The 23,318-nt window shown below is 39.3% G+C and overlaps 4 protein-coding genes across 9 annotated transcripts in view; 3 read left to right on the forward strand and 1 right to left on the reverse strand.

Annotated features, from left to right (window-relative positions):
- Positions 1 to 10,708, reverse strand: part of SLX4IP (SLX4 interacting protein) — a 98,638-nt gene extending 87,930 nt beyond the window's left edge. For 2 of the 5 annotated variants that reach the window (XM_075203971.1, XM_075203969.1), the window contains exons 1-2: positions 10,561 to 10,708; positions 2,726 to 2,775 (exon numbers count right to left, since the gene is read on the reverse strand). In XM_075203971.1, the coding sequence (XP_075060072.1) occupies positions 2,726 to 2,752 (27 nt within the window). In that variant the 5' untranslated portion in view covers positions 2,753 to 2,775; positions 10,561 to 10,708. Of the gene's footprint in view, positions 1 to 2,725; positions 2,776 to 10,534 lie in introns of all 5 variants that reach the window. The other 3 variants (XM_075203970.1, XM_075203968.1, XM_075203975.1) reach the window with 2 other exon arrangements.
- Positions 10,709 to 12,228: 1,520 nt separating this feature from the next.
- On the forward strand, positions 12,229 to 14,482 carry LOC142144789 (uncharacterized). Its single transcript, XM_075203979.1, has 2 exons — positions 12,229 to 12,318; positions 14,208 to 14,482. Exon 2 carries the CDS (start codon positions 14,241 to 14,243, stop codon positions 14,391 to 14,393), a length of 153 nt encoding a protein of 50 aa, XP_075060080.1. The 5' UTR covers positions 12,229 to 12,318; positions 14,208 to 14,240; the 3' UTR covers positions 14,394 to 14,482.
- On the forward strand, positions 12,231 to 13,760 carry LOC142144788 (uncharacterized). 2 transcript variants are annotated; one of them, XM_075203977.1, is made up of 2 exons: positions 12,231 to 12,318; positions 13,561 to 13,760. In XM_075203977.1, exon 2 carries the CDS (start codon positions 13,575 to 13,577, stop codon positions 13,758 to 13,760), a length of 186 nt encoding a protein of 61 aa, XP_075060078.1. In that variant the 5' UTR covers positions 12,231 to 12,318; positions 13,561 to 13,574. The 2 variants fall into 2 exon arrangements, with proteins under 2 accessions (XP_075060078.1, XP_075060079.1); XM_075203978.1 differs by having other exon boundaries at positions 12,279 to 12,360.
- A 127-nt stretch (positions 14,483 to 14,609) lies between the features above and the next one.
- On the forward strand, positions 14,610 to 20,671 carry MKKS (MKKS centrosomal shuttling protein). The gene is made up of 4 exons (XM_075203976.1): positions 14,610 to 15,600; positions 16,756 to 16,931; positions 18,669 to 18,779; positions 19,525 to 20,671. The coding sequence occupies exons 1-4, from the start codon at positions 14,610 to 14,612 to the stop codon at positions 19,966 to 19,968; spliced, it is 1,722 nt and encodes a 573-aa protein (XP_075060077.1). The 3' UTR covers positions 19,969 to 20,671.
- Positions 20,672 to 23,318: the final 2,647 nt, after the last annotated feature.

The following is a 23,318-nucleotide window of genomic DNA, read 5'->3' on the forward strand; positions in this document are numbered from 1 at the left end:
TAATAGGCAGTAACCTCAATTCTCTGGTTCAATGTGGAAATATTAGCTCTAAATAGCTGAACATATATTAGAAGCTTCATTCCTTCAGAGTTAATGCTGTATTACAGGCAGTGGAGGCTTTTCAACACTTTAGCTCACCATAACCTATTAGCTTCAAATAATAAAGGAATGCAGCATTTTCTATTGTGTCAGCTATTTTCATTCTAGAGTCCAAGAAGGTTTAAGAGAGCCACAGAAAGGTTACTTGTGAAATGTGGATAAATCCCGCCATCTAGTGGACAGCTTGTGTTCAGTATATACGGTCATAAATACATGAGGATTTGTTTTATTTATAACTACAACTATATTGATGTGTTATTCTTAACATGAGAATTTTCACATAACAAAAGAGCTTGTGAATAATAAATGCATTCACGGATATTTTTAGATATACTAAACCTTTTTTATTATATTTTGGAAACAAAAGAACAGAGGTGCTTAAAATATAACAACATAGTTAAAAGCCTGACATAAAAGTGTACTGCATCTATATACACATTTTTCCAGTTGGTAGGATTCAACTATGTCAAAACTACTAAAGTTGCCAAAACAAACAGCAATGTTATACTTTTGTATAACTCTACCTTGTTTTAAATGTGCATAAGAGACAATAAGGACCCCCATCCTATCTCTAACTATCTGTTGTGTACATTCTGGGGTAGGCCACTTATACGGAGTCCTCTGCCTGTGCCCAGCCCCCACCACCACATCATGGTGCCAGTCATCAGTTTTCAACAAAAGCAAAAAGGGCTGGCTGCGGTCTCCTTACTGCTGGTCCAATGAAGATGTCAGGAGCGGATAATGGTAAACACACTATATTATACAGTGGCAAAAAGGGGCTGGCGATAGGCTGAGGTTTCTACTGCTGGACCAATGAAGATGTGAGTAGCGGATAGTGCTATATACACTATATTGAATACAATACATAGAGCAAACCGTTACAGATAGGATAGCACCCAAAGGGGGGTATTCAATTGGCAACGAGTTTTTTTTTTACTGCGTTAAGTGATTTTAAACGCTGTTTTTTTATCATTTTCGAGCGGGTTAACTTTACCCGCGATTCAATTCCATTTTTAACGCTGTTTTTTATCATGAAACGGTCCTCTGCGGTCCAGTATAAGGTCTATTGAAAGTATAGGGTGTGCGAGAGGCAGCCGCGTTAAAAGCTATTCAATTGTTTTTAATGCGGCGCGTTAAACAGGCAAATATGCTGTTTTATCTCGCACCTCTTTGGGGTGTGTTAAAAATAAAAAACCTCTGAAAAGTATTTGAAATCATGTAATAATTTGAAAAAAAAAAGTTAAACTTATGATTATCACTAATGCCTAACATGTAAAAGTTGATTTTCTTGTGAAAAAATAATGTAATAAAAACAAAATAGTTGGTTAGACTTAATCTATAAACACACACATACATTATGTATTTTGATTTTCATTTCTACACGTATGGAAAAGTGTAAATAAGATCTACCAAAGAATGTGCAGTAAAACGTGCTCTTAATAATGATAGCTCAGTCTGCCCACGGAGTAATACACCTGTTATATTGTATCTCTTGTACAAGGTCTCCCTGTATTTGTACAATGTTATCAAATATGATCAGATCATACACAGTATATATGACTTTTAGCAGTATTGAATTGGGGAAAACTTCCATAACCAATTTAAACTGGGTTAAATGTAACCCTAAGAATTGTAACGAACACTAAAACAAGTATGCAAAAGTATCATGAATTTATTAGAGGTTATATGTATACATATTATGCAACCAATATCAGTGTTTTAATTACTTTCAGGCTTCAAATTGGGTCTATTTACTCTTAAATTATAATTAAAACTCCAAAATGTAAAATCTTGAAGCAAGTTAAAAAAAAATTGTTCCATATTCCCCGTATTGTACTATAATGTATGACTGGTTTATGTTTGATGCAGACAGGGCCATCTTAACAACATTATGGGCCCCCGGGCAAAGCAGTGCACCGGGGCCCCTAGATATAGATATAGATGGATACAGATATAGATATAGATATAAAGAGTTAGAGATAGATAGATGTACTTGCTCAGTGACCCTTTAAGGTTTTTTTTGCAGGTTTTTTTCTTTTGCAGGATTATTTATTCTCATTAAGAGCCGTGCCTATGAGGCCCCCTTGCCCGTGGGGCCCCCGGGCAGCTGCCCATCGTGCCCAATGGAAAAGATGGCCCAGGATGCAGTGTGTTTCGGCTGTGACACTGTATGTACACTTGAATATATTGTCTTATACTTTGCGTATACCAATATAGTACTATAGATGTTTCCATCAAGAAACAGGAGAGTCCTGTGATACTGACACACTATATAGTTTGTAAAGCAAAGAAGTGAAGTACAACCCAAAGCTGGCATACCAAACATCCAATGTAATGGCATAAAGACATATATACAGCACACTAATAATACTAGCTGAAGAGATAGGCCGTAGGGCACTGTCCTGCTATTGTTATATGTGAAAGTGCATTACGCTGCCTACATTTTAAAGGCGAGCTGTAATGAAATGCACTTTTATTTTTCCAAACTATATTTTTCAAAACACATTGTTAGAATATGTCCATCATTTTTTAAGTTCAAGCAGTAATGAATAAAAGATACCATAAGCCAGATAGTATTAGCTATGGATGTCTTAAACATAGTGATAGCGTAATAACTGGTTCTTACCTTGACAACAAGTTTGTTAGACATCATGAGACACAGTCCAGACACAAGACCTGTAATGATCAGTCATGAGATCAGCTGCAGTAGGCAAATTCATATTCTATTACTCAGCAAAACATGGTAGGGCAGGTAGACAAACACCTGAGTAGTTAGTGCTCACATACGCTGTCACCTTTACTGGAAACAGCATAGTCCAGCGGTATGTGTGGTTATATTGAAAAAAAGAAAAGGTTTTACAAGCACAAGGAGCAATCACCATAACTGCTAGCTCAGTTGACTACGTAACAAGGAATTGTACTGTATTTTCCTAAACATAAAATGTAACTTATTTTATATAAAAGAGCAACAAATATAATTTACAAATATGTGTGTGTGTTTGTACAGAGTTTTAGTACGGATTATACATTTGGGTTAAAAAAAAAAGCGGAGACATTTTTGTTTCACACATCAGAATTCCCGTATAGTAAAGGACACAGACAATGGGCCTCTGAGCCTTAAATGTTCTATAAAGGTCGTATCGTACTGGAAATTTCTGTCATTAAGTGTAGTGTCACATTAGTGCTTTATACATCTACGTTTTTTTCACATGATGTTTAATCCCTCTGTTTGCTGAATATATTCCCCATGTTGAAGCTGCATTAAAGCCGAATGCTGTTAATGCAGACGTATTTCCCGGGGCTACACCGGTTCTGTATAATAAAACTGGCAAACCTTTAAGTTCACCACTTTCAAAATTGCCCACGGAGAGGGAGTTAAAGCAGAACTCGCAAGCTCTGTGGCTTCTGATTGGTCCTCCCGCTTTCACACTCCTCCGCCAGTGTCACACAGCCCTAGCTGGATGAACCAGAGCCCCGGGAAAAACAGCTGCATGAAACAGCCCCCTGGGGTTCCGGGAGGGGATGGAGCAGGTGAAAAAAATGTAAGTACTAGGTCAGGCCTGACCAACCTGTGGCTCTCCAGGTGTTGTGAAACTACAAGTCCCAGCATGCCCTGCCAGCTATCGGCTGACAATCTACTGGCAAAAGATGCTGGCACTTGTAGTTTCACAACAGCTGGAGAGCCACAGGTTGGCCAGGCCTGTACTAGGTGGTAAAGCAGCTTTAAGAAACACAGGGAAGAAATACTGTCCTGTCAAAACAAATGTAATTCACCGAAGAACCTCATTTAAATGCTCAGAATTTGGCTACAGCCTTTTTAGCAGTTGACCTCGGAAAACATAAGTGTACCATACCATAATACGAAACAATAATTGCATTGTATAGCAAAAAAACTGTTGGTATTTATTCTAGAACATGAAGTACATTTATCACTTTATCACCAAGTAAACATTACATTCTGCTTCCTCCACTACCCCCAATGTCTCGGCACTTTTACATATATATTTGTGACGGTTACAAGATGCTTTTTAATATAAAAAACACCTGTACTTTAGGCATTATTACTAATCTTATACAAGATGCTGCCAACATTCACTTTAACCGATTACTGCCGCCATATTTACTCTAAAATATAATTGTCTAGTTGTCCCAGTGGACGCCAAATTTATGTACTTTACACTTGGTTTGCTAGTTGCAGAGACAGACATAAAAGTATATCTTTTTTTAAAAATGTATTCATAATTATCAGAAGTGGTACACCAGACACCTTAATATATAGAAATAAAACAGCTCCCACTCTTCCAGGTAATGGGTACAACTACTAAAATCAATAGAAATTATGCCAAAAACAAAGGCGTTACCAATATAATATTGGGAGCCATGGCTATCTATTTGAATTTGTCAGTTTTAAAATAGGCAATGTCTCAAAAACAATATATCACGCTCGCAAGTGTACATTTCCTGACTAATACACTTTGCTGTATTTGTATTAGGATTATACCTGTACGGCTGTGAATAAAAGTAACTCAAACCATTATCCTGACTCGGCCTATTCTATTAAACTCATTTGGGGAAGAGATTTTGATTGTTCATGATACAGCTTGCCAACATTCCCATGTATCACATTGGTGTTTAGAGTTGGAGTACAACAAAAACACAGGCGTGAGTCAGTCACAAGGCAGCTAATCTCTGCATGTCACTTCAGTGTACCACACCCGGAGCAAAGCACGGGCTCCCATAGAATAAGCTTTTTCATTAGAATTATGTGTCGCGTTAAACAAAATAATGAATGGATAATGCTAAGTGATCCCAGTCCCAAAAAATTACTTACCTGGACTGGCAAGAGTGAGGAGAGTGCCAATTACCCTGAATGACGGATGTCAGGTAAGTAACCTTTTGGGACTGTTGTACTCAGGACATTCCACCCAAAGCTGACTGATCAGTTTTCGGAGGGATTTCACTCTCCCATGAAAATATTTGAAAAATGGGCAATAAGTGGAAGCCACTTGTTTGAAAGTGAATGTCTTTTAAATAATGAACTAAAATAGTGCTGGCTCTGGGGCTGGAGACATGTGCACAAAGCTCCACTACATCCCCGCGCCTGAGGCCTTATTATCCAGTGCTCTGCCAGAAAGTCAATTCCAATTGCAACTTTAAAATGGTGCGAAATAATGGGGGGGAGGGGAGCATCATAAGGACCAATCAGAAACTGTAATATCCTGATTGCAGCTTCTGATTGGTTCTCCTGCTCACACACCCCACCTTCCTGCAAACATCACACAACACCGTTTTTTTAACTCAGTGTGAAAAGATTGGAGAACCCAGGGAAAGACAGCTGCATGTAGCAGCCGCAAGAGCTCCAGCTATGGAGATAGTAGAGCAGCTTTCAACTATGCAGTTCAAATTCAAATGAACGATTAGATAGGGCAGGCGTGGCTAACCTATAGCACTCCAGGTGTTGTGAAACCCAGTATACCCTTCCAGCAATAAGCTGCTATATATTGGCAAAGCATGCTGGGGCTTGTAGTTTCACAACACCTGGAGTGCCACAGGTTAGCCAAGCCTAAGATTGGGAAATGGAGGGTTCCCAAACTGATAAAAAAATATATATATTTTTGAACAATGAGACCTGGATGACGTTGTAACTGCAACGCTTGCCCATTATTTCAGCCTGACCATAAGAAAGTTCATAAATGATAACGCGTTCACCAATATATGATAAAATATCTTTGTTATTGCAATCCTCAAGATTTGGCGGGTCCTCCCTGAAGGCTTTAATGGTTCAGCACTAGTCTTCTCTTCCTCCAACAGTGTGGTCAACTCCAATGTAAACTCCTACTTTACATGAATAGGAATTTAAGGGGGATGAGTTATCAACAACACGGCTGCCTGTTTGAACCAGGCAAGCAGTAGTAGGATAGAGAAGGGAAACCTGCACCAAAGGTAAATAGAACTCTGTAATTTATCATATATAGGTGAAAGAATTTTGGATGGCATTCTTCAAGGCTGAGATTTAGCTACACAATGCATAGAGTAGTTTTGGGGAGTGGATGGATGTTGAAAGTTTGCGATCAACTATTAAAGTCAAACACTCCAACAGCTTTTCTCTCAAGATCTGTTTAATTATCAGAACAGTTTGATCACATCATATGGTAAAACATACTGACTAAAAAAAAAATCAACGGGTAACAATTTCTGTGAACTGGGAAGGGGCTGAGGGGAAACTGAACTATTTTAAAGCTGTTTTTTCAAATAACTTTTTTTTTCTACTTTTAGAATATAGGGAAACATGCCAACTAACATTAACTCGACCCTGCCTCTCTCTCTCTCTCTCTAACTACCATCTCATCTCCCTCCTCCCATTCGCCACTAAGCTACTTGATCGGGTTGTACACAACTACCTCACTACCTTTCTGTCCTCTCACACCCGCCTAGAACGGCTTCAATCTAGCTTTCGGACCATCCACTCAACAAGGTCACTAATGTTCTCCTCAGTGCCAAATCTAAGAATCATCTCTCCCTACTCCTCCTTCTAGTTTTCTCTGCAGTATCCAACACCATTGACCACCCTCTTCACTTGCAAACCCTCCACTGCATCCTTCTCTGTCACTGCTTCTACCTCTCCTTCTCCCCCCTACTCATCAGCATCTCCAAAGGGTCTGTACTTGGCATCATGCCCTTCTTCCCTTTGCAATCTCATCAGCTCTTCTCTCCTCCAATATTAACTATATCCCAACAACACTCAAATCTGCTTCTCTTCGTCCCATCTCTCCTCATCTCTCCTCTCTCATGTCTCCAGTTGTCTAATAGCCATCTCCTCTTAGGTGTCCCAGCACTTTCTTAAGCTGAACATGTCTAAGATAGAAATCATTGTTTCCCCAATTCCAGGGTCCTCTCGCTCTCTGTTGATAATACCACCCTCTTCCCAGTTCCCAAGTTCGCTGCCTGGGTGTCATCCTGAACTCTTCCATCTCCTTCACCCACCGCATTCCGCATTCGTAATAATTAAAGGATCAGGCCCTTTCTCACACTGGAAGCAACTAAACCTCTTTTCCGCTCACCTGTTATCTATCAAACTGATTACTGTAACCTCCTCTCTGACCTTCCTTTCCATCTCTCCCCACTTCAATCTGATTTCAATGGTGCTATCCAACCCATTTTACTTTCTCGCTGCTCTACCTCTGCCAGGCCTTTTTGCCAATCGCTACACTGCCTCTCTGTCCTATTTAAACTCCTCTCCCCCCTACATATCCAACCTCAATTCCACACACACTCCCTCCCACTCTGTTCTGCCGATGACCGCCACCTCATCACTGATTACAACTCCTGCTTCCAGTATTTTTGCTGCGCTATTCCCAACCTCTGTAATGCACTCCCACACCCAATTAGACTATCCACAAGTCTCCAGGCTTTCAAACGTGCCCTTAAAACACATTGTTTCTTTGAAGCCTACAGCTCTACTTCTAACTCTCCTGTCTTTGCATCCCCCACTCAGTTTCACCCCCTGCGTGTCTACCCATCACCTCTGAAATGTAAGCTCTCACGAGCAGGGTCCTCTGTCCTAGTGTTTTCCTTACTTAAGCAATGTTGCAGGTTGTAATTATGTAAATGTTGTTTCAATTTACAGAATTTACGCTTTTGTTTTAATTGTATGTTCTAACCCTCTATGTACAATGCCGTGGAACCCTTGTGGTGCCTTAAAAATAAAAGTTATTAATAATAGCAACAAATCTCTATTAAAAATAATCTACTAAAACAGAGACCACAATCGGCTCTCCCTGAACTGACATTAGCCCTCAATCTGATTGCAAATCCTGTGAAAATGTTGTCACCTGGTTTCTAAAACCACCTCCTGGCAGAAGATCCGCCCAGTGTTACATATCTGCTGTGTGTTCCATATGAATAATACAAAATATGTAATAACTTATTGGGCAGACAGACATAGATGCACTAGGAAACATTGATTACAATACAGATGTGAAATTGGAAAAAAAAAAGTCTCAATGCATATAGTGTGTCATTTATCAAAAAACAGCACTAGAGTACAGGGTTGGTCTATATGAACACAGAAGTCACATGCTTGATACAAGATATTTGGAATTCACACATAGAAATTTTCATTGCAGTTGTGGTTTTCAAAAACACTACTAACTTCTGTTGGGGTTCCATGTTCCGAATCCCTGCAGTTCCAGTGTAACTTACCTCTGCCTACCTAAATCCATTGCAGGGTTCAAAACCCTGGAAATATTTAATATGTTGCTTAGTTCAGTGATCAATAACGCTTATAGGGGCAGATTCAATTCGCCCACATTAGTCTAGGATTAACCCAGTGTTAGTAGTATTACCTTGAATACGGTAATCTTAACCCAGATTTTTACTCGCGGCCCCGAGAGGTGTGAGCAAAAATCAGAGTTAAAATTACAGAGTTAAAACGGTAATAGTGCGGTAATTCAGCTGCGCTATTCTAGAAATAATGCAGCAAATTGAATTGGCCCCATAGAATGGTTACTTTTGAGCCATGGCAGCTATCCAATAAGCGTTATGAAAACAATTATTATAATGAAAAACATTATGAAACCCCTGTATTTATTTAAAACAGCATTCCCCTGACAAAAATTTGTGTTTTTTTTGTTTGTTTTTTAACCATAAGCCACTTTGGCAGGCTATAAGAAGAATCTTGGTAATTTTCATTTGTTTGTTTCTTCAGGCTCCTAGTAATAATTTATAATTTTGCAGTGCCATGTGACTACCATGGCAACCACAGTCACATGATGTAGTGAGCAGAGGCTTTAAAACCATCCCACTCTATCACAGAGCCGTAACTTAGAATTCTAGCGCCCGGGGCGAGAAAGACAAATGCCGCCCCCCTAGCCCTCAATTTTAACCAAATTAATCTAAAATATTCCTAAATTGCGCCCCCGGCGGTCACCCCTGTCGCACAGCCCTAGTTACGGCCCTGCTCTATCATCACAACATGCCGAGTGTGTGCATGTGTGCCTGGCAGGGCCGGATTAAGGGAATGGAGGCCCCTGGGCTAAGGGGGCCTCCATTCCCCCGTGAGGGCCCCCCCCCCCCTGTGATCCGAGCTGCCCGCGCTCCCCCCCCCCCCCCCGACACTTACCTTCTTCTCCGGCGCGCCATACGCTCTTTACTGAGGAGATCTCGTGAGAGTGAGACTCACGAGATCTCCTCAGTAAAGAGACTACAGCGCGCCGGAGAAGGACCGCAGTGAAAGTGCTCAGCAGCACTGATCGCGCCGGGGTCGCCGTCGCCCCCGACCGATCAATACTGCTGCTGAGAACTTTCAAGGGCCCCCTGGATGTCATAGGCCCCTGGGCTGTAGCCCAGTTAGCCCTATGGTTAATCCGGCCCTGGTGCCTGGCAATGAGATAATGACTTGTAGGACAGCTAATAAAAACAACTACTATCACATGAATGCTTTTAAAAAAAAAAAAGTACTTAACTTGCTATTTAAAGGGGGAAAAAGGAAAATAAACTATTTGGGATTGCTGCTTTAAACGTTTACCACAGGTTCAGCTCTGGACAATAGATATTGGTGCTCTGGACAATAGATATTGGTGCTAATAAGGGTGAGTTAGGATGGAACTGCCTAGGTCCTAAAGCTAGGTACACACTAACTTTTTATGCAGAGCGATTTTACATGCGATCGATGTTCCGATCGCTCGGTCCATGGACTGCACACATACTAGCCTTGCTTAGGACGATAAAGGGAAGAGCGGATGTCCCTTTAGCGACTTTTTACAGCCATGTTGTCGTGAGCAATGACTGTAATTTCGTACTCACTGTTGTGGATCGGTCGGAAGTTTATACACACTACACAGCGGAAACGAGATTGGAACGAAAGTATTAAACGGTACGACCAATCAAATGAGGCGACAATCGTCCATTTGGGCAGACTTTCGACCATCGTGTCACTGCACACATTGACCCGACTTTTGAACGAGCGGTCGTATGTCGGCTGATTGAGCCGATTATTGGATGAAACCTGTGTAGCGTGTACCCAGTTTTACATGGGACACCCATTGTTCTGTTACATGGGTGACATGACTACAATAATTATTTTAACCTGAATTTTTTAAATCAGAAAGAATGTAGTTTATGTTGATGTTTCTATGTATGGCATTAATAAATGTGCAAGATGCACATAGTGTGACATGACTTACTAAATCATTGTAGTGTAAGACAGACACTGTAATCTAAAAACGCTTATATCTTTCAATGATGTAAAATTAAAATAAAACAATCCATTCAGATTTATGTACCCAATCTGAAATCACCGATTTCCTAAATCTGGCCACTTGGTGCCAGTATAACACGGGATAATATCGTGGAGATCACGGGTCTGTTCTCTAGTTCAAACCCAAACTACATATCCTCATCTAGTGCAAGATGCGCACACGCAGGCTAGACTCACGCATGTAATGTGTACTGTGCTGTTACCTTCCAATCCCTCTAACAGCCGGGCCCCTGCCTCACTCAGGGCCCCGTCAGGGTTATACCCAACGCACAAAGGACAAACTGAAATCGACGGGTGGGAAAAGGATACCGGGAAAGGGCAAATATTATTGCTGGACCCTTTTGACCTAACCAAAAATGGCGGTTAAACTACGGTGTCCTTACTGGGACAAAAAGGAGATCTGTTCGTTTTATAAACGCGTTCTGCTTTCTTTATTGAACTAAGTTTTACAGGCAAAAGTGGTGACTTGCTTGTCTTAAAATGAGAAAAATAAAAACTGCATTATCATAAACTCTAAATAGCATCTATTGGATGCTTTGACTCAAGCTATTGTGGAAATACAAATGTATTCATCAAAACCCTTACCAGCATGCCTACCAGATGTCCCTGAACATGGCATGTATGGGTCTATCCTAAACGCTTCTTGTACACTTGTTCCAGGATATATATTGTAAACTATTCATTTTATGGATGTATGCATGGTTTGCCAAGAAGGAAAAGAGAGTACATCAGAATAAACACCTGTATTATGAAGTTTATTTAATACAAATATCTATGTAATACCAGAACATAACCAGACAATTACAGATCATTTTATCACTGTGCTCTTACTGCACATTTGGCAATCTTGTGTAAGTGGAAAATTGCACATGGCAATTCAGAACTTTCCACTTCCATGAATCTACCCATTGTTCCACCAACTGCATAGCTCCCAGTATTCTACACACAAAAGACAGTGGTGTCGCTATGTCTGGCGTACATTACCGTATGTGTTAAACCATTTATATTCATTGTTAAATTGCAGTATATAGCAGTGCCCATAGACACCTATGGGGACTGCTATGTATTATGAAAAAAAGTGCAAAGCAGCAGATATCTGCCAGATAGATGAGGCAAATCCTTCAATTGGCGTCTATTCCCCGAAAAGAATGGAAGCCAATTGAAGGTTTAATAAATAGGCCCCCATATGTCTGGTATGTTGGATATAAATTACATTTGATTGAGTAACCGTATTAAAGCTGCATTCCTAGGCAGGATAAATAAAATCACCAAAGACTCTGGTTCTGCTCCACATAGTCTTTTCCAAAGGTTTTGACGTTCATTTCACGGCCTGGGCTGTGTGATGCTTGCAAGCAAGGTTGTGGCCACTTGGACCTATACAAAGCAGCTAGCACTCTGCTTGCAACTTCTTATAGGTCTTCTGGTCAAACCTCATCTCAGTGGCCATTTTAGAATGGTCAATGAAAATAACTGTTGGCTAGATAGGTCTGAATATAAAGATTGACCTTTAAATACATTTTAACACCAGTAACAGAATAATTATAAAAAGCAGAATTGTATAGCACTGTGAAAAACGAATCAGATTGGTAGAACTCAAGATTACCAAATTCATTCTGGTCAATCTAATAGGAAAGCAGCTGCAAATTACGCCAATGCCCTAGCAGCTTATAAAGCAACTGGTATCCTTCCCACTAATGTATCTCCTCCTAAATTTTCTTTCCCATTCCCTTCATCCTAAATCAAACAACTAAAACCGTCACAACAGGAAAAGTGACCAATCACAGCTCTCGTTTCAAATGATTACTTGTACAATGCGAGTGAAAGCCACAGCGCTATTGGTGGTTTCCTAGCATCATGTCTGTAGGCTCTGAGAGACAAGGTGACCGGGACCCTGTACTGTCCCCTGTGCTTCCGGTATTGGACTTCCGGTAACAGACACCGGCTGCCGTTGGCCGCCTCAGGTAACTAGAGTGAGGTGCTTGGAGAACTTACAGTTCTCTCAGGTGACTGTCATACGTTCTGCGCTAATTTCCGTACATGTTGCGCAGTTTGCGCAGAGATCATGTGTAGGCTGCTGTAGCTCTCCAGCTATGGGGTAACTACAAGTTCCAGCAGAGGCTAGCAGGTGTTTCACAGAGCTGGAGAGCCATAGGTAGCCCAATCCTCAGCATAGTGAGCCTGGTTATGTAACTCCTCATGGTTGGCACGGCATGCTGGGACTTGTAGTTTCAGATCTGCTGATGGGAATTCCTAATTGTGCAGGACTGGTCAGCTGAGCCACTAGTTATATAAACTAGAAAATATTCTCATGATTCAAAGTGGACTTGACACCTTCTATTAATAGGTTCTTCAGCAACATATTATAAAAAATGTATTTCATATTTACAAGTTTTTACAGTGATGCTTGTTTTCTTTTTTTTTTCTGTCTCACACAGGACACATTTGCTCTCTACCTGCACATCACACTGAAAGCTATGACATATAAGAGGGTGGTTGGAGACACACTGATGTACTTAGCAGCGCTCACTCATTCCTTTTTAACGCTTGTCTAAATGTATTGCTACTGCTAAAACTGCTTGGAAATAGTTGCAAAATTTTCATAATGGTGCATTTTAAATATATTTATGGGCAGCACAGTGGCTTAGTGGTTAGTACTTATGCCTTACAACACTGATGTCATGAGTTAGATTCCCAACCATGGTCTTATCTGTGTGGATATTGTATGTTCTACCTGTGTTTGCATGTGTTTCATCTGGGTGCTCCGGTTTCCTTTCACACTCCCAAAACATACTAGTAGGTCGTTTTACTACTATTAAATTGACCCTAGTCCACCAGTCTGGTTGTGTGTATGTTAGGAAATTTAGGGGCAGGAAGTGGTGTGAGTGAGTTCTATGTACATTCTATTTATTTGTTAAAGCTTTTAAGTCACCCATATAGCTAGGCTTGTGAGAAGCTTTAAAGTGGGCCTGTCACTTGCACAGAATAAGGACATCCAGCTTAATAATTCATTAGAAACCAGTACACTGTAAATATTATATGTCTCAGTATTGTACTTAGTTGCTATGAAATTGATAGTTGCATGCTGATTCCGTTCACAAATTGTTGTCTCCTTTGTGTGTAGGAAATTCTGTGCCCACACCCTTATTTTTTTCAGTTGCACTGTATGTATCTGCTATTTATAGCATTGTTTTTCTTTTGTTTAGATTGGTGCAAAGTAATGGGACTAAAGTCAATATGGAAGAGCTACAAAGTTTTGATTATTATGGGAACAGGTCTTGGAATTACACACTGGGGCTGGTATAACATGCAATCAAATCCAATGTTTCATCCTGAGGGCGAGGCTCGAGTACCATCCATTGTTCGGTTTCTTATGGGCAAAGAAACAGATGCAAAACCAAAATAGTGGTCTGTTAATGATAATTTAGGTAGGTCCATTACAACAGTCTAAATACAACAGATGAACATTCAACTAACAATGAATCAACTTAACCAAAATAAAAAATTATAACAGTATCTAAGGAGAGATAAAACAGTGGCATCTAATTTGCAGAAAATAACATTTCTTAAGGCATAATATGTATTTTATTTAAGTTCTGCTTCTCAAATTATCAGAATCATATATTCAGTTTCTCAACTATACCTGACCTGTGGGAGAAACTTTATTATATGCATTATTAACCAATGAACTTCAATATCACTATAAACAAATAATGCACTTTGAATTATGAAGTAATTTAATTAAAGATAATACATCTGATTGGTGAGCCTGAACATAATGTGAAGCTAATTCTACAACAATGTTATGTTTGTTGATGACTTGGAGTAATATGCATAAAAATATATTTTTCAGATCATTCCTTGGAGACCTGCCCAACAAGGAGTTATGAAAGCAAAATCATTTTTGAGAAGAAACATTCTCTGGGTTGCAGGAATATCGTTTCTAGGCATTCATTTTGGGACATATTTTATTCAAAAGGTAGCAAAAGGTTCTGCTAGAGATACTGTGGCTCTTAAAGACTCTAAAGGCAGCAACTGATTGCCTGGCCTCATTCTCCCCCTGCTTCGTATATGGAATTTCTATCACGTTCACCACTGTTCAAAACGTTATAAATGTTTGTTCAATCACATCTGTAGTGTTTTGCATCTTTTGCTGTTGTTATGAGGTAAATAAATTATATCAGTTTTAAGCCAATAAAAGCATAAGCTGAATTATTTTCTTGAAAAGAGAAGCACAAATCTTAAATTTCTAATAATGACAAGAGTTGAACAAAAGAAACCATCGCTGTGTACAGCCGGACCATTGACCAGTGCCTCAATCAGGGAACCTCTGAGTGTGCTGCAGATGATTGTAGCATCATGCTATGGTCCGTCTGGTAGACTTAAACAGGTCCATAATGGTAGTGGAGGATATGTAATTGTGACATCGCAGTCCTCTACGTTATTCAGCAACATGTCTCTCAGCCATCCAGCATTACAGTTGCTTGTTGCCTCTATCCGTAATCACATAACTAGCTTTAGTGATTGTGGACTCTTTACTGCGGTTCTTTGCTGCAACTTAATTGATAGGTGCCTGAGTTTACCACTTTCAACCCACAAGGTGATAAGATTAAGCAAGAGTATTTTGGACATGTGTTTGACTTACCTAAAGTCTGAAGACTGCGCATGCAAAATGAGGGTAGATTATACCTGTAGCAAATCACTTATTGACTTGGCACGATCTGTGCTCTGTAGCAAGCCTGCATGCATGTTGATAGTGAAAGAATTAGACTATGTCAGTGTATTATTAGTAAAAGCTTTTCTCTTCAAAGTCCCGAATGAGAGCAGTCCTAATGTGATTTTAGGAAGAACAGTGATCGTTCCTGTGGAAGGTCTGAGTGTAATGGAATCCACCTTTGTTCCTGGAGTCCTCATTGAAATGCCAGGATGCAGTTGGAGCAGAGTGATACCTTCTTCAGGACTACCCACAATGAACATTAAACTGGCCCTGTTTTCAATCTCATTATCGGGAGATTTTAGTGATGCAGGAGATGGCACAGTGGATGTGGCGGATGGTGTAGACCTTGAACAGGTTATGCTGGATCAATTGCTTGTTTTAGGGAAACAGTTAGTGAATGACCACGTACACATACTTTTGTGCCAAAAAGTGATACACCCATCGCTGAAACAATATCTAAAAGAGCAAAATGTCCTTGCCGTGGATAGATTAGGAGCAGCTCTTATGGAACCATTAAGTCAAGTGACAGGTAATAGTATACTTTTTTTTTTCTAAAATCTTGAATTATGAATGCTTACCATTAGGGTTGAAGTTTAAATAGGCGTGATATGCTTGTGTTAGGTTGCGTAAAGGACAGACTGTTATCCAATTTGGCTTTATACCTTTGTAAATTTAAGGCTTACCTATCAGTACAAATACAACCCTCCAAGGAAGATTCAGAATATGAACAATTGCACATGCTACATTGATGTCTGTAAGCGTTCACTGATCCCTTGTGTGTACTGTCAGCAATGAACCCTATTTCGTCTCAGACCAAATGTACCAAGGGCATGTGTGTAAAAGCCCATAGTGCTGCAGAAAAGCGACATAACTTGACTTTGTTGATTGCATTCATAATAGTAACTACCTGTAGCAGGCACAAATAGTCAGATCATACCATATCTGCTCCTCCCATAGCTAACAAATCATTTGGGTACATTATTATTATTATTTTTTTATTTATAGGGCGCCACTAGGTGTCCGTAACGCCGTACAGGGACAAACGCATAACAATGCGAGGTGAAACAGCACAGTAACTCAGTAAGCTCAAAGCACAGCTAGAGAGGGCTGGGGAGGGGAGAGGGGAAGATCCGCATATGACGGAGCCCAAGAGGGAGGGCACGGATGACAGGGAGACTCCCCGAGGGGAGAGGAGGTAGCGAGAGGGGACAGGGGGTGGAGGGTCCTCGAGGGGGAGGGCCAGGTAGCAGGAGAGCAGAGTTAGAAGTGGTGGAAACAGGAGGAGAGATGGCCCTGCTCAAAGGAGCGTACAATATAAGGACATCTATTTTTATACAAACAAATAAGACACAATTAAATGAGACATTAACATAAACCTGCAATATATTAAGGTGCAGGCAGAGAGAACTGGTAAAAATTCATCTCATCGGGGGACTTGAACTACCTTCAGGGCCTTGAAGTACCACTTTTCCGGCAGGCTCCTACTGTCCTGACCAGAACTAAATTGTAGCGGGACAGTGGGGAAATATGATGAAAACGAAAAAGCCTAAGACTTAAATAGAACACTTTTATGAAGCCTTTTTAAAATCATATTTTATAGTGTTGGTAACTATATTGTTGCTTAAATAATGTTTTGCTTTTTATCTTTAAGTTATTAAAATAAGATTTTCTTTTTAAATTACAGGTACACAGCCAATCGCTTCTCTGTCATCTGTTTCTTCTGCTTGTTATGGAAGCATCAAGCAAATAAGCAAATTGACCCATGGAAACAAGCAGTACTTGCATCTCATTCCATTCGACACGTCCGTGTGCAGTCTTGTGCTCTGCAACCGCAATGAGACTTCATTAAAAGAGCTTATGGTAAGCCAAACTCTTTGATTCCAGGTTAGAGAAGGCATTTCTACCTTTTCAACAACAACAAAAAAAATCTTTAACATGATCAGCAACATTTGTGTTTTTAGCTACTTTCTTATGGATTATCCGGCTTTAATTGCAGGAAGGAGAAGGTCTCATTATTTGACAAAATATAAATTACACAGAAAAACATTTGTTCAGCAAGAAAGATTTAATTTGCAATTACGGAGTATGTTTTAAACTATATGAAATATAAGTTGCAAATATCTGGTACCATACTTTACACACCCATATAGTGTGTGCTTGAATGTAGGAAAAGCCTACTAGGCAGAGTGGAAGAAGGGAAAAAAACCATACAGAAAATAAAATACCATTCAGTATTGGCAGGGGGTTAGACGTGTGAATATAAAGGCAATCCTCCAGTTCTCCAAGGCCATGCATCAGTTTGAATGCCCCAGTAAAGGTTGCTTAACCAATGTGACAATTTTGCATCACTTTATCTGATGTAAAGTAGACTCAGTTAGTTGAGAAAGGTTACTTTTACCTAGAGAAGAAGATATAAGCTATACATCATATGAGTGAGAATAAAATGTGTATTCTCTAACCGTTGGTTGCAAAATCACCATGTGTCAACCAAGCCGAAAGTAGAGAGCAAAGGTTGAGCAGAATTGGGGAGTGTGGAATGAGCAGAGTGGGCATGTGCACAACTGAATTAGTGAAAACCGAGTTAAGGTGCAAATTGAAGTTCTCTGCAGCAATTGATTTGTGAAGTGGTAGCTGCATTATGCTGCAAATATGCCTTCTGATTTGCTGGTTGTTGTGTCTGGATCTGTCGGTGGGATCTTGTATAGCTTCTTGCTGCTAAGAGTTTGTCGACGTCCTAGGTATTTTATCTGAAAAGTCAATGTGCTCCATAGTCTGTGATTCTACCTCTATCACTTGACCATCCAAGGCTTTAGTGTCCGCTCTGAGATCTTTAGTGACTTTGACCATCTTCCATCTCAGTAAGTTTTTCAGTGTTGAGGGTCCTGCATAGTGAGTGCTGTATTGGTTCACGTAGTGGAATTGTTTTCTTCCACACAAGGCCTTGATGGACAAAATCACGACACGTATCCACGGCTGGAGTTTTATTCACTTAAGGCAACGTTTTCCACGTCAAAATATTTTCGGACAGAGTGTATTTTGTAATTAATCAAAATAAGAGTTTAAACCCACTGAAGTTTATTAACAGCTTAGGGAAAATTGGAGTCCAGTGACACAGCCTCTCACTACATGGTCTGTTCCAGAAGTCACCAGCCTTGTGTTTTTTTTGCTGTAGCCTGTAAAGTGCACGGCTTGCTTGTTTTATTACCTACCATGATCTCCTAGTTACAGTGTGATTTGACTGTTTGAAATGTTGAGCAGGTACCAAATATTCATCAACAGGTAACTGCTCAGGCTGCAAGACTTACCCCTTCCCAGTACACACTTCCCTGCAACACATTCTGCAAGTCTCAGCGTCTCTTAGGTTTTTTGGCTTCAAGGATGATCCCAACCATTACGGCATTATAAATTAGCTTTAGTGGCTTAACGAACCTTCATTTTTGTAATGATGATCATTAAAGGTAAACAAGCCAAGCAACACATGCTAATTCCTGTTCTACAGGTGAGTTCTGTAAAATCTATTACATTATTGCCTGGTAATATAATAACACAGACTAATCATCAAGTTACTGATGTATTTATTTGGTTTTATAATTTCAGCGAACTTGTCAGACAGCAGAACACACTTTAAATCTACTGCTTAAGGAACCCTGGCTCCTTCTGGGGGGAGGCTGCACTGAGGCACATATAGCTGCTTATGTTCGATATAAGGTATATGATTAAATAATAAACTGTTTCAGGGAGATGATTCACATTAGTTAGGTTTAGCTCCACCATCACCCATAATGTAATATGGACAGCAACCAGTTATGTATATGGAAACATTTCATTTGGTAAATGTAATATATGTATAAAGTAATTTGTATTTATTAGTTTTAATAATCCTTTCATTTTATTGAGCCATGACATATTAGCCCATAAATGCATTTATCATACTTACACCACCCCTTCTTTTCCCCATTCTATGATCCAGATTATAATTGTGCATTGTTGAATTCTTTGGCATTTTTATTCAGAAATAAAAAAAATTTCCCCTACACTTCTGCACAACACTATGAGATGAATAATTTTCATCAATTCTTTTGAATATGAAGATGGCCTTGTTACATTTACTTTTTTTTTCCTATATTTTTATTTTGCCCTTGTTTTAATGTGAATATTGAGAAACCAATATGTAAAAAACATAGGTCATAGGTCTTTATAGGAGTTAGGTAATGGTGGCCAGCCTAGTGACAAGTGATAGATGTGACATAATTGGTGGTGAATTCAGGAAAGGTTTCAAAATGTAAGAGAGGAAGTTTGGTCTGCCAAGGTTTCCCTGCTAAGTTTGTTCATAGCCTGCATGGAGGAATGACATCAAGCTAGACTCTCTGTAAATATTTATTTACAAAAATAAATATTATATATCATTAATTTATTTATTTATTTTTATTATTATTATATATTATCATTTCAGAGTGGCAGTATCCACAGCAGCCATCTGAAGGAACTAAACTGTTCAGCGACGGAGTACAAACTGGTAGCCGACTGCTTCTGCTCCTCCTTAGAGTCTGTGGCCCGAAGTCTGGAACATGACGGCGGGGAGATTCTTACTGATCTACAGGATGGTCACTTCTGGTCTGTAGCACCTGATGCCACTTTTGATCCTCATTGTACAGAAACTGCACACCAGTGTGGCTGTCAGTTGCTCAGACAGAGTGATGATTTACATTGGAGCGTGCTAGGAAGCACATGCCAGCCATTCAGACCACGGAATCGCACAGAAGTCTTCCCATTATTAGTGTCCAATGAGCCACGGATTGTGGATAGTTTCACTGCAAAATATAATGGCTTAAGGGTGGCTGTCGACACAGCTGGCCTGATACTGGATTTGGTGTACATTATCAAAGATGAAAATTAGGCGCTGTTTGTTTTAAACACAATGGTTTGTAAAGTGTTGATTGTAGGAGGGGATGTTTAAAAGAATTTGATTATGTACAGTAAAAATAGAAAAAAATTCAATCTCTACAGAATTATTTTTTTTTTAGTGAGAAAAAAATATATCCCAACTATAAAATACAACTGTGAAACACTTTAGAAAGTCAATTTCTGGGATATTAGTATTTTGTCTACACCACAGTCACAGTTCAACCTGTTCTTTCAACACCAAAAGAAACAAAATCAAAATTGAGAATTGTCCCCACAATCGTCTATCCCAGTGCCGCACACAAAGTAAGAGGGAGGCTGCTTCTGCATCCAAATACCTCGGCCACGGAGTAACGGAGGATGAGGACGCCCTCTTGTCTCACAAAATTCCATCATTACCCGAAGCTACAGAAACCCCCTCAAGAAGCCACTTGGGCACAAAAGTCTTTTGAGCTACATTTATACATATTTTATACCTTTACCAGCCCAGAGATGTCATAACTTGTCCTATACTTTATCTAAGCTAAATATTCATCCTTTCAGCCTCCCACCACTGTGATATTTTCCATTACCAGCTCGGGTCTCATTTACCTTGGCAGACCCCACAGCTGCTGCTTCACCTTTTGAGAGCATTTATTAATAAGACAAAGACAAAATCAGGCAAAATATATTTTAAAGAACATTTATTTTATGTACAATAGGGAGTTTATGTGCCAAGATTGTCCTATAAGAAGATCAAGATGGTGAAAGCCTCATGACTCACAAAGAGTCATCCTTCTGCACTCAGGAGAGGAAAAACCCCCTGTGGAGGAAACCTCTGGGGATCCATGGCATGAAGGACCGCCCTTCCCTCTAGGCATTAAGGGGCTATGCAGAGTTCAATGATCAAACGTAATCAAATATGAACATGGAAGACTGAAATGTAAATTTCACCATACTGCTAGCTAAAGTCGGTTTTCCTGACACAATTGGTATAGCAGGTGTCGCCATCTTCTGAAACTACCCAATACACATTCCTCGCAAAGCTGCGCAATTTGCTGAAGAGCATGATCATCCTCTTTTGAGAAGCACCGAATTAACCGAATGGCTAAGGTATTGCAATAGCAGCGCTATCCTGCTGGAACCTCCAATGGCAGAAGCAACAAGCTCAAGGTCATATTTTAGGGTAGTCAAGCTCCAAGTCTGCAGACACATCCAAGTGAGACGCCCTTGTCTTTGACGAGATACTTACCTTATGCGGGAAGCTTTCTGTCCTTTGGCTGTATGTGTGTGAGGTATAGATCAGGGTGAAGAGATATATTGAGGATGTAAATGACAGCAATGATCATGCTATGTCAGTGTCCTGGATGTGTATGAGAGACAGCAAAGCCCCGATATCGGCAGTTACCATTATGACATCACAACATGACCTCACTCATGTTCTCCATTCTATAAAGGAGAAGCGCCTAAATCAAAAGATTATGTAGTGATGTGGATGAGGTATATAAACATATCACACAAGTTATTTATTACATCTATGTGCTTTTATCATTTCCTCATTCACCAAAGTTCTCTTTTCCTGCATCCAATTTCAGTCCACTCCTACAGCCACTTTCTATTTTATGAAGACTGCCAATTGGTTAGCAATCAGGCAGAGGATTTGAGTAATTTAGAAAAACAATAAAAATATTGTTTAATGATGTTTTAGTTATTGAATTGATACCAATAGCCAGGAAAATACTTTATTTCAGCTTTGAGGCTTCCATTGTATTCTGCATGACTGACATAAGTGAAATATGTGAAAGTAATGTTATTTCTTTTCCCTTTTTAAAATGATTCCATTCACCTCAGAATATTGTCTATGACTGATATGGCCGGGCTTCCTTGGTGGTCCTAGGCTATATAAGGCATTTTTTTATCCACCAACCCAATTTCCAATGCGACTGCATTGTTTTTAATATTTTATGTTACAGTGCATCAACACACAAAAGTGTTATGATGTTTAATTCAATCTATCCTATTGGTTAGAAAACTGAACACCTCATTCTGTCCCTTCCTTCACCCTTTGGACCCACATACCAACCATGGAAAGTGTGGGCCAATATCAAGTAGGCTTCAATGAGGTTTGAAAGAATTTCAAAAGAAGGATAATTCTGAAGAAAATCTGAGGAGAAATACGTATATCATAGATGATGGTGCACAGGAAATACGGTGCATGTTATGGTTATAAATAGAGTGGTGGAAGAGGGCTGCTGTACGGTGGTATGTTGTACCACCACTCCTACTGCCTTCATTGTAAAACTCAGACTTCATTCATTTACATGTTCCATACCCACACTTCTAAATTTCCACTTTGCTGTGTGTGTGTGTATATATATATATATATATATATATATATATATATATATATATATATATATATACACATATATACATATACATATATACATACATATACATATACATATATACATATATATATATATATATATATACACACACACACACATATACATATACACACACACACACGCATATATACACGCATATATACACACACACATACACGTAGTACCAATACCACAACAACAATTATTCGCCACAAATTTATAATACATAAAACCACATAAATATCAAATTAAAGTGAATTTCTGTACATATATGTAATTTCAGAATCCGATCACAACCAAAGATCCATCTAAAAAACTAAAAATTCCAATGGTGTAGTACTCTGACGAGGAGTCTATCTGTGCGTACATTAAACTATTTTAAATATAGATTATCTGCATGATGTAGCTTCTGACATCGGTTACCAGATGAATATCCAAAGGGGTAACCCTGAAATAGTGTAGTATTAAAAGGATCAACAGCATACAAGTACAATAAACTCAATGTTAGAGGCTGTATCACAACTATATAGCAAAAATTATACATATAATTAATAAACAATTATTACCTACAATAGACTACACCAAATAGAGGTCTATAAGATATTAACATAGTTGTGATCCCTATTTAAATAGTAATAAAATCATAAAATATTTGTGTGTTATTGATTGATACATACTCTCAGTGCTATTATTATGTTTTAGTTTTTAATCTGTAAGTATTAAAGTGATCCTTTTAATACTGCACTGTGAGGTAAACAACACAAAAATTCATATATTTAGGATTGTATAGCATTTAGTGGGTACAAATGCTTTGAGGGAAAGTAGCTGTATCTTGAATAGAGCGCCGGTGGAAGCTGGTATTTTTATTTTTGTTAACAAAAATCACTAATCTGGTGCAACTATACTTAGCTAGGGTTTATTAAGTAAGAATGTAAATAATAAAGCAAAATAAATCCGGCCTAACTAGCTCTTACTA

This window comes from Mixophyes fleayi, chromosome 3 (assembly GCF_038048845.1).
Source record: "Mixophyes fleayi isolate aMixFle1 chromosome 3, aMixFle1.hap1, whole genome shotgun sequence".
Classification (NCBI taxonomy): domain Eukaryota; kingdom Metazoa; phylum Chordata; class Amphibia; order Anura; family Limnodynastidae; genus Mixophyes; species Mixophyes fleayi.

What these genes read in the sequence shown, in the direction of transcription:
- MKKS (XM_075203976.1), top strand. Translation starts at nt 14,610, where the DNA reads ATGACAAGAGTTGAACAAAAGAAACCATCGCTGTGTACAGCCGGACCA. An exon ending in ACCATTAAGTCAAGTGACAG is followed by an intron (nt 15,601 to 16,755) that starts GTAATAGTATAC and finishes TTTAAATTACAG; the next exon opens with GTACACAGCCAATCGCTTCT. An exon ending in CTTCATTAAAAGAGCTTATG is followed by an intron (nt 16,932 to 18,668) that starts GTAAGCCAAACT and finishes TTATAATTTCAG; the next exon opens with CGAACTTGTCAGACAGCAGA.
- LOC142144788 (XM_075203977.1), top strand. Translation starts at nt 13,575, where the DNA reads ATGGGACTAAAGTCAATATGGAAGAGCTACAAAGTTTTGATTATTATG.
- LOC142144789 (XM_075203979.1), top strand. Translation starts at nt 14,241, where the DNA reads ATGAAAGCAAAATCATTTTTGAGAAGAAACATTCTCTGGGTTGCAGGA.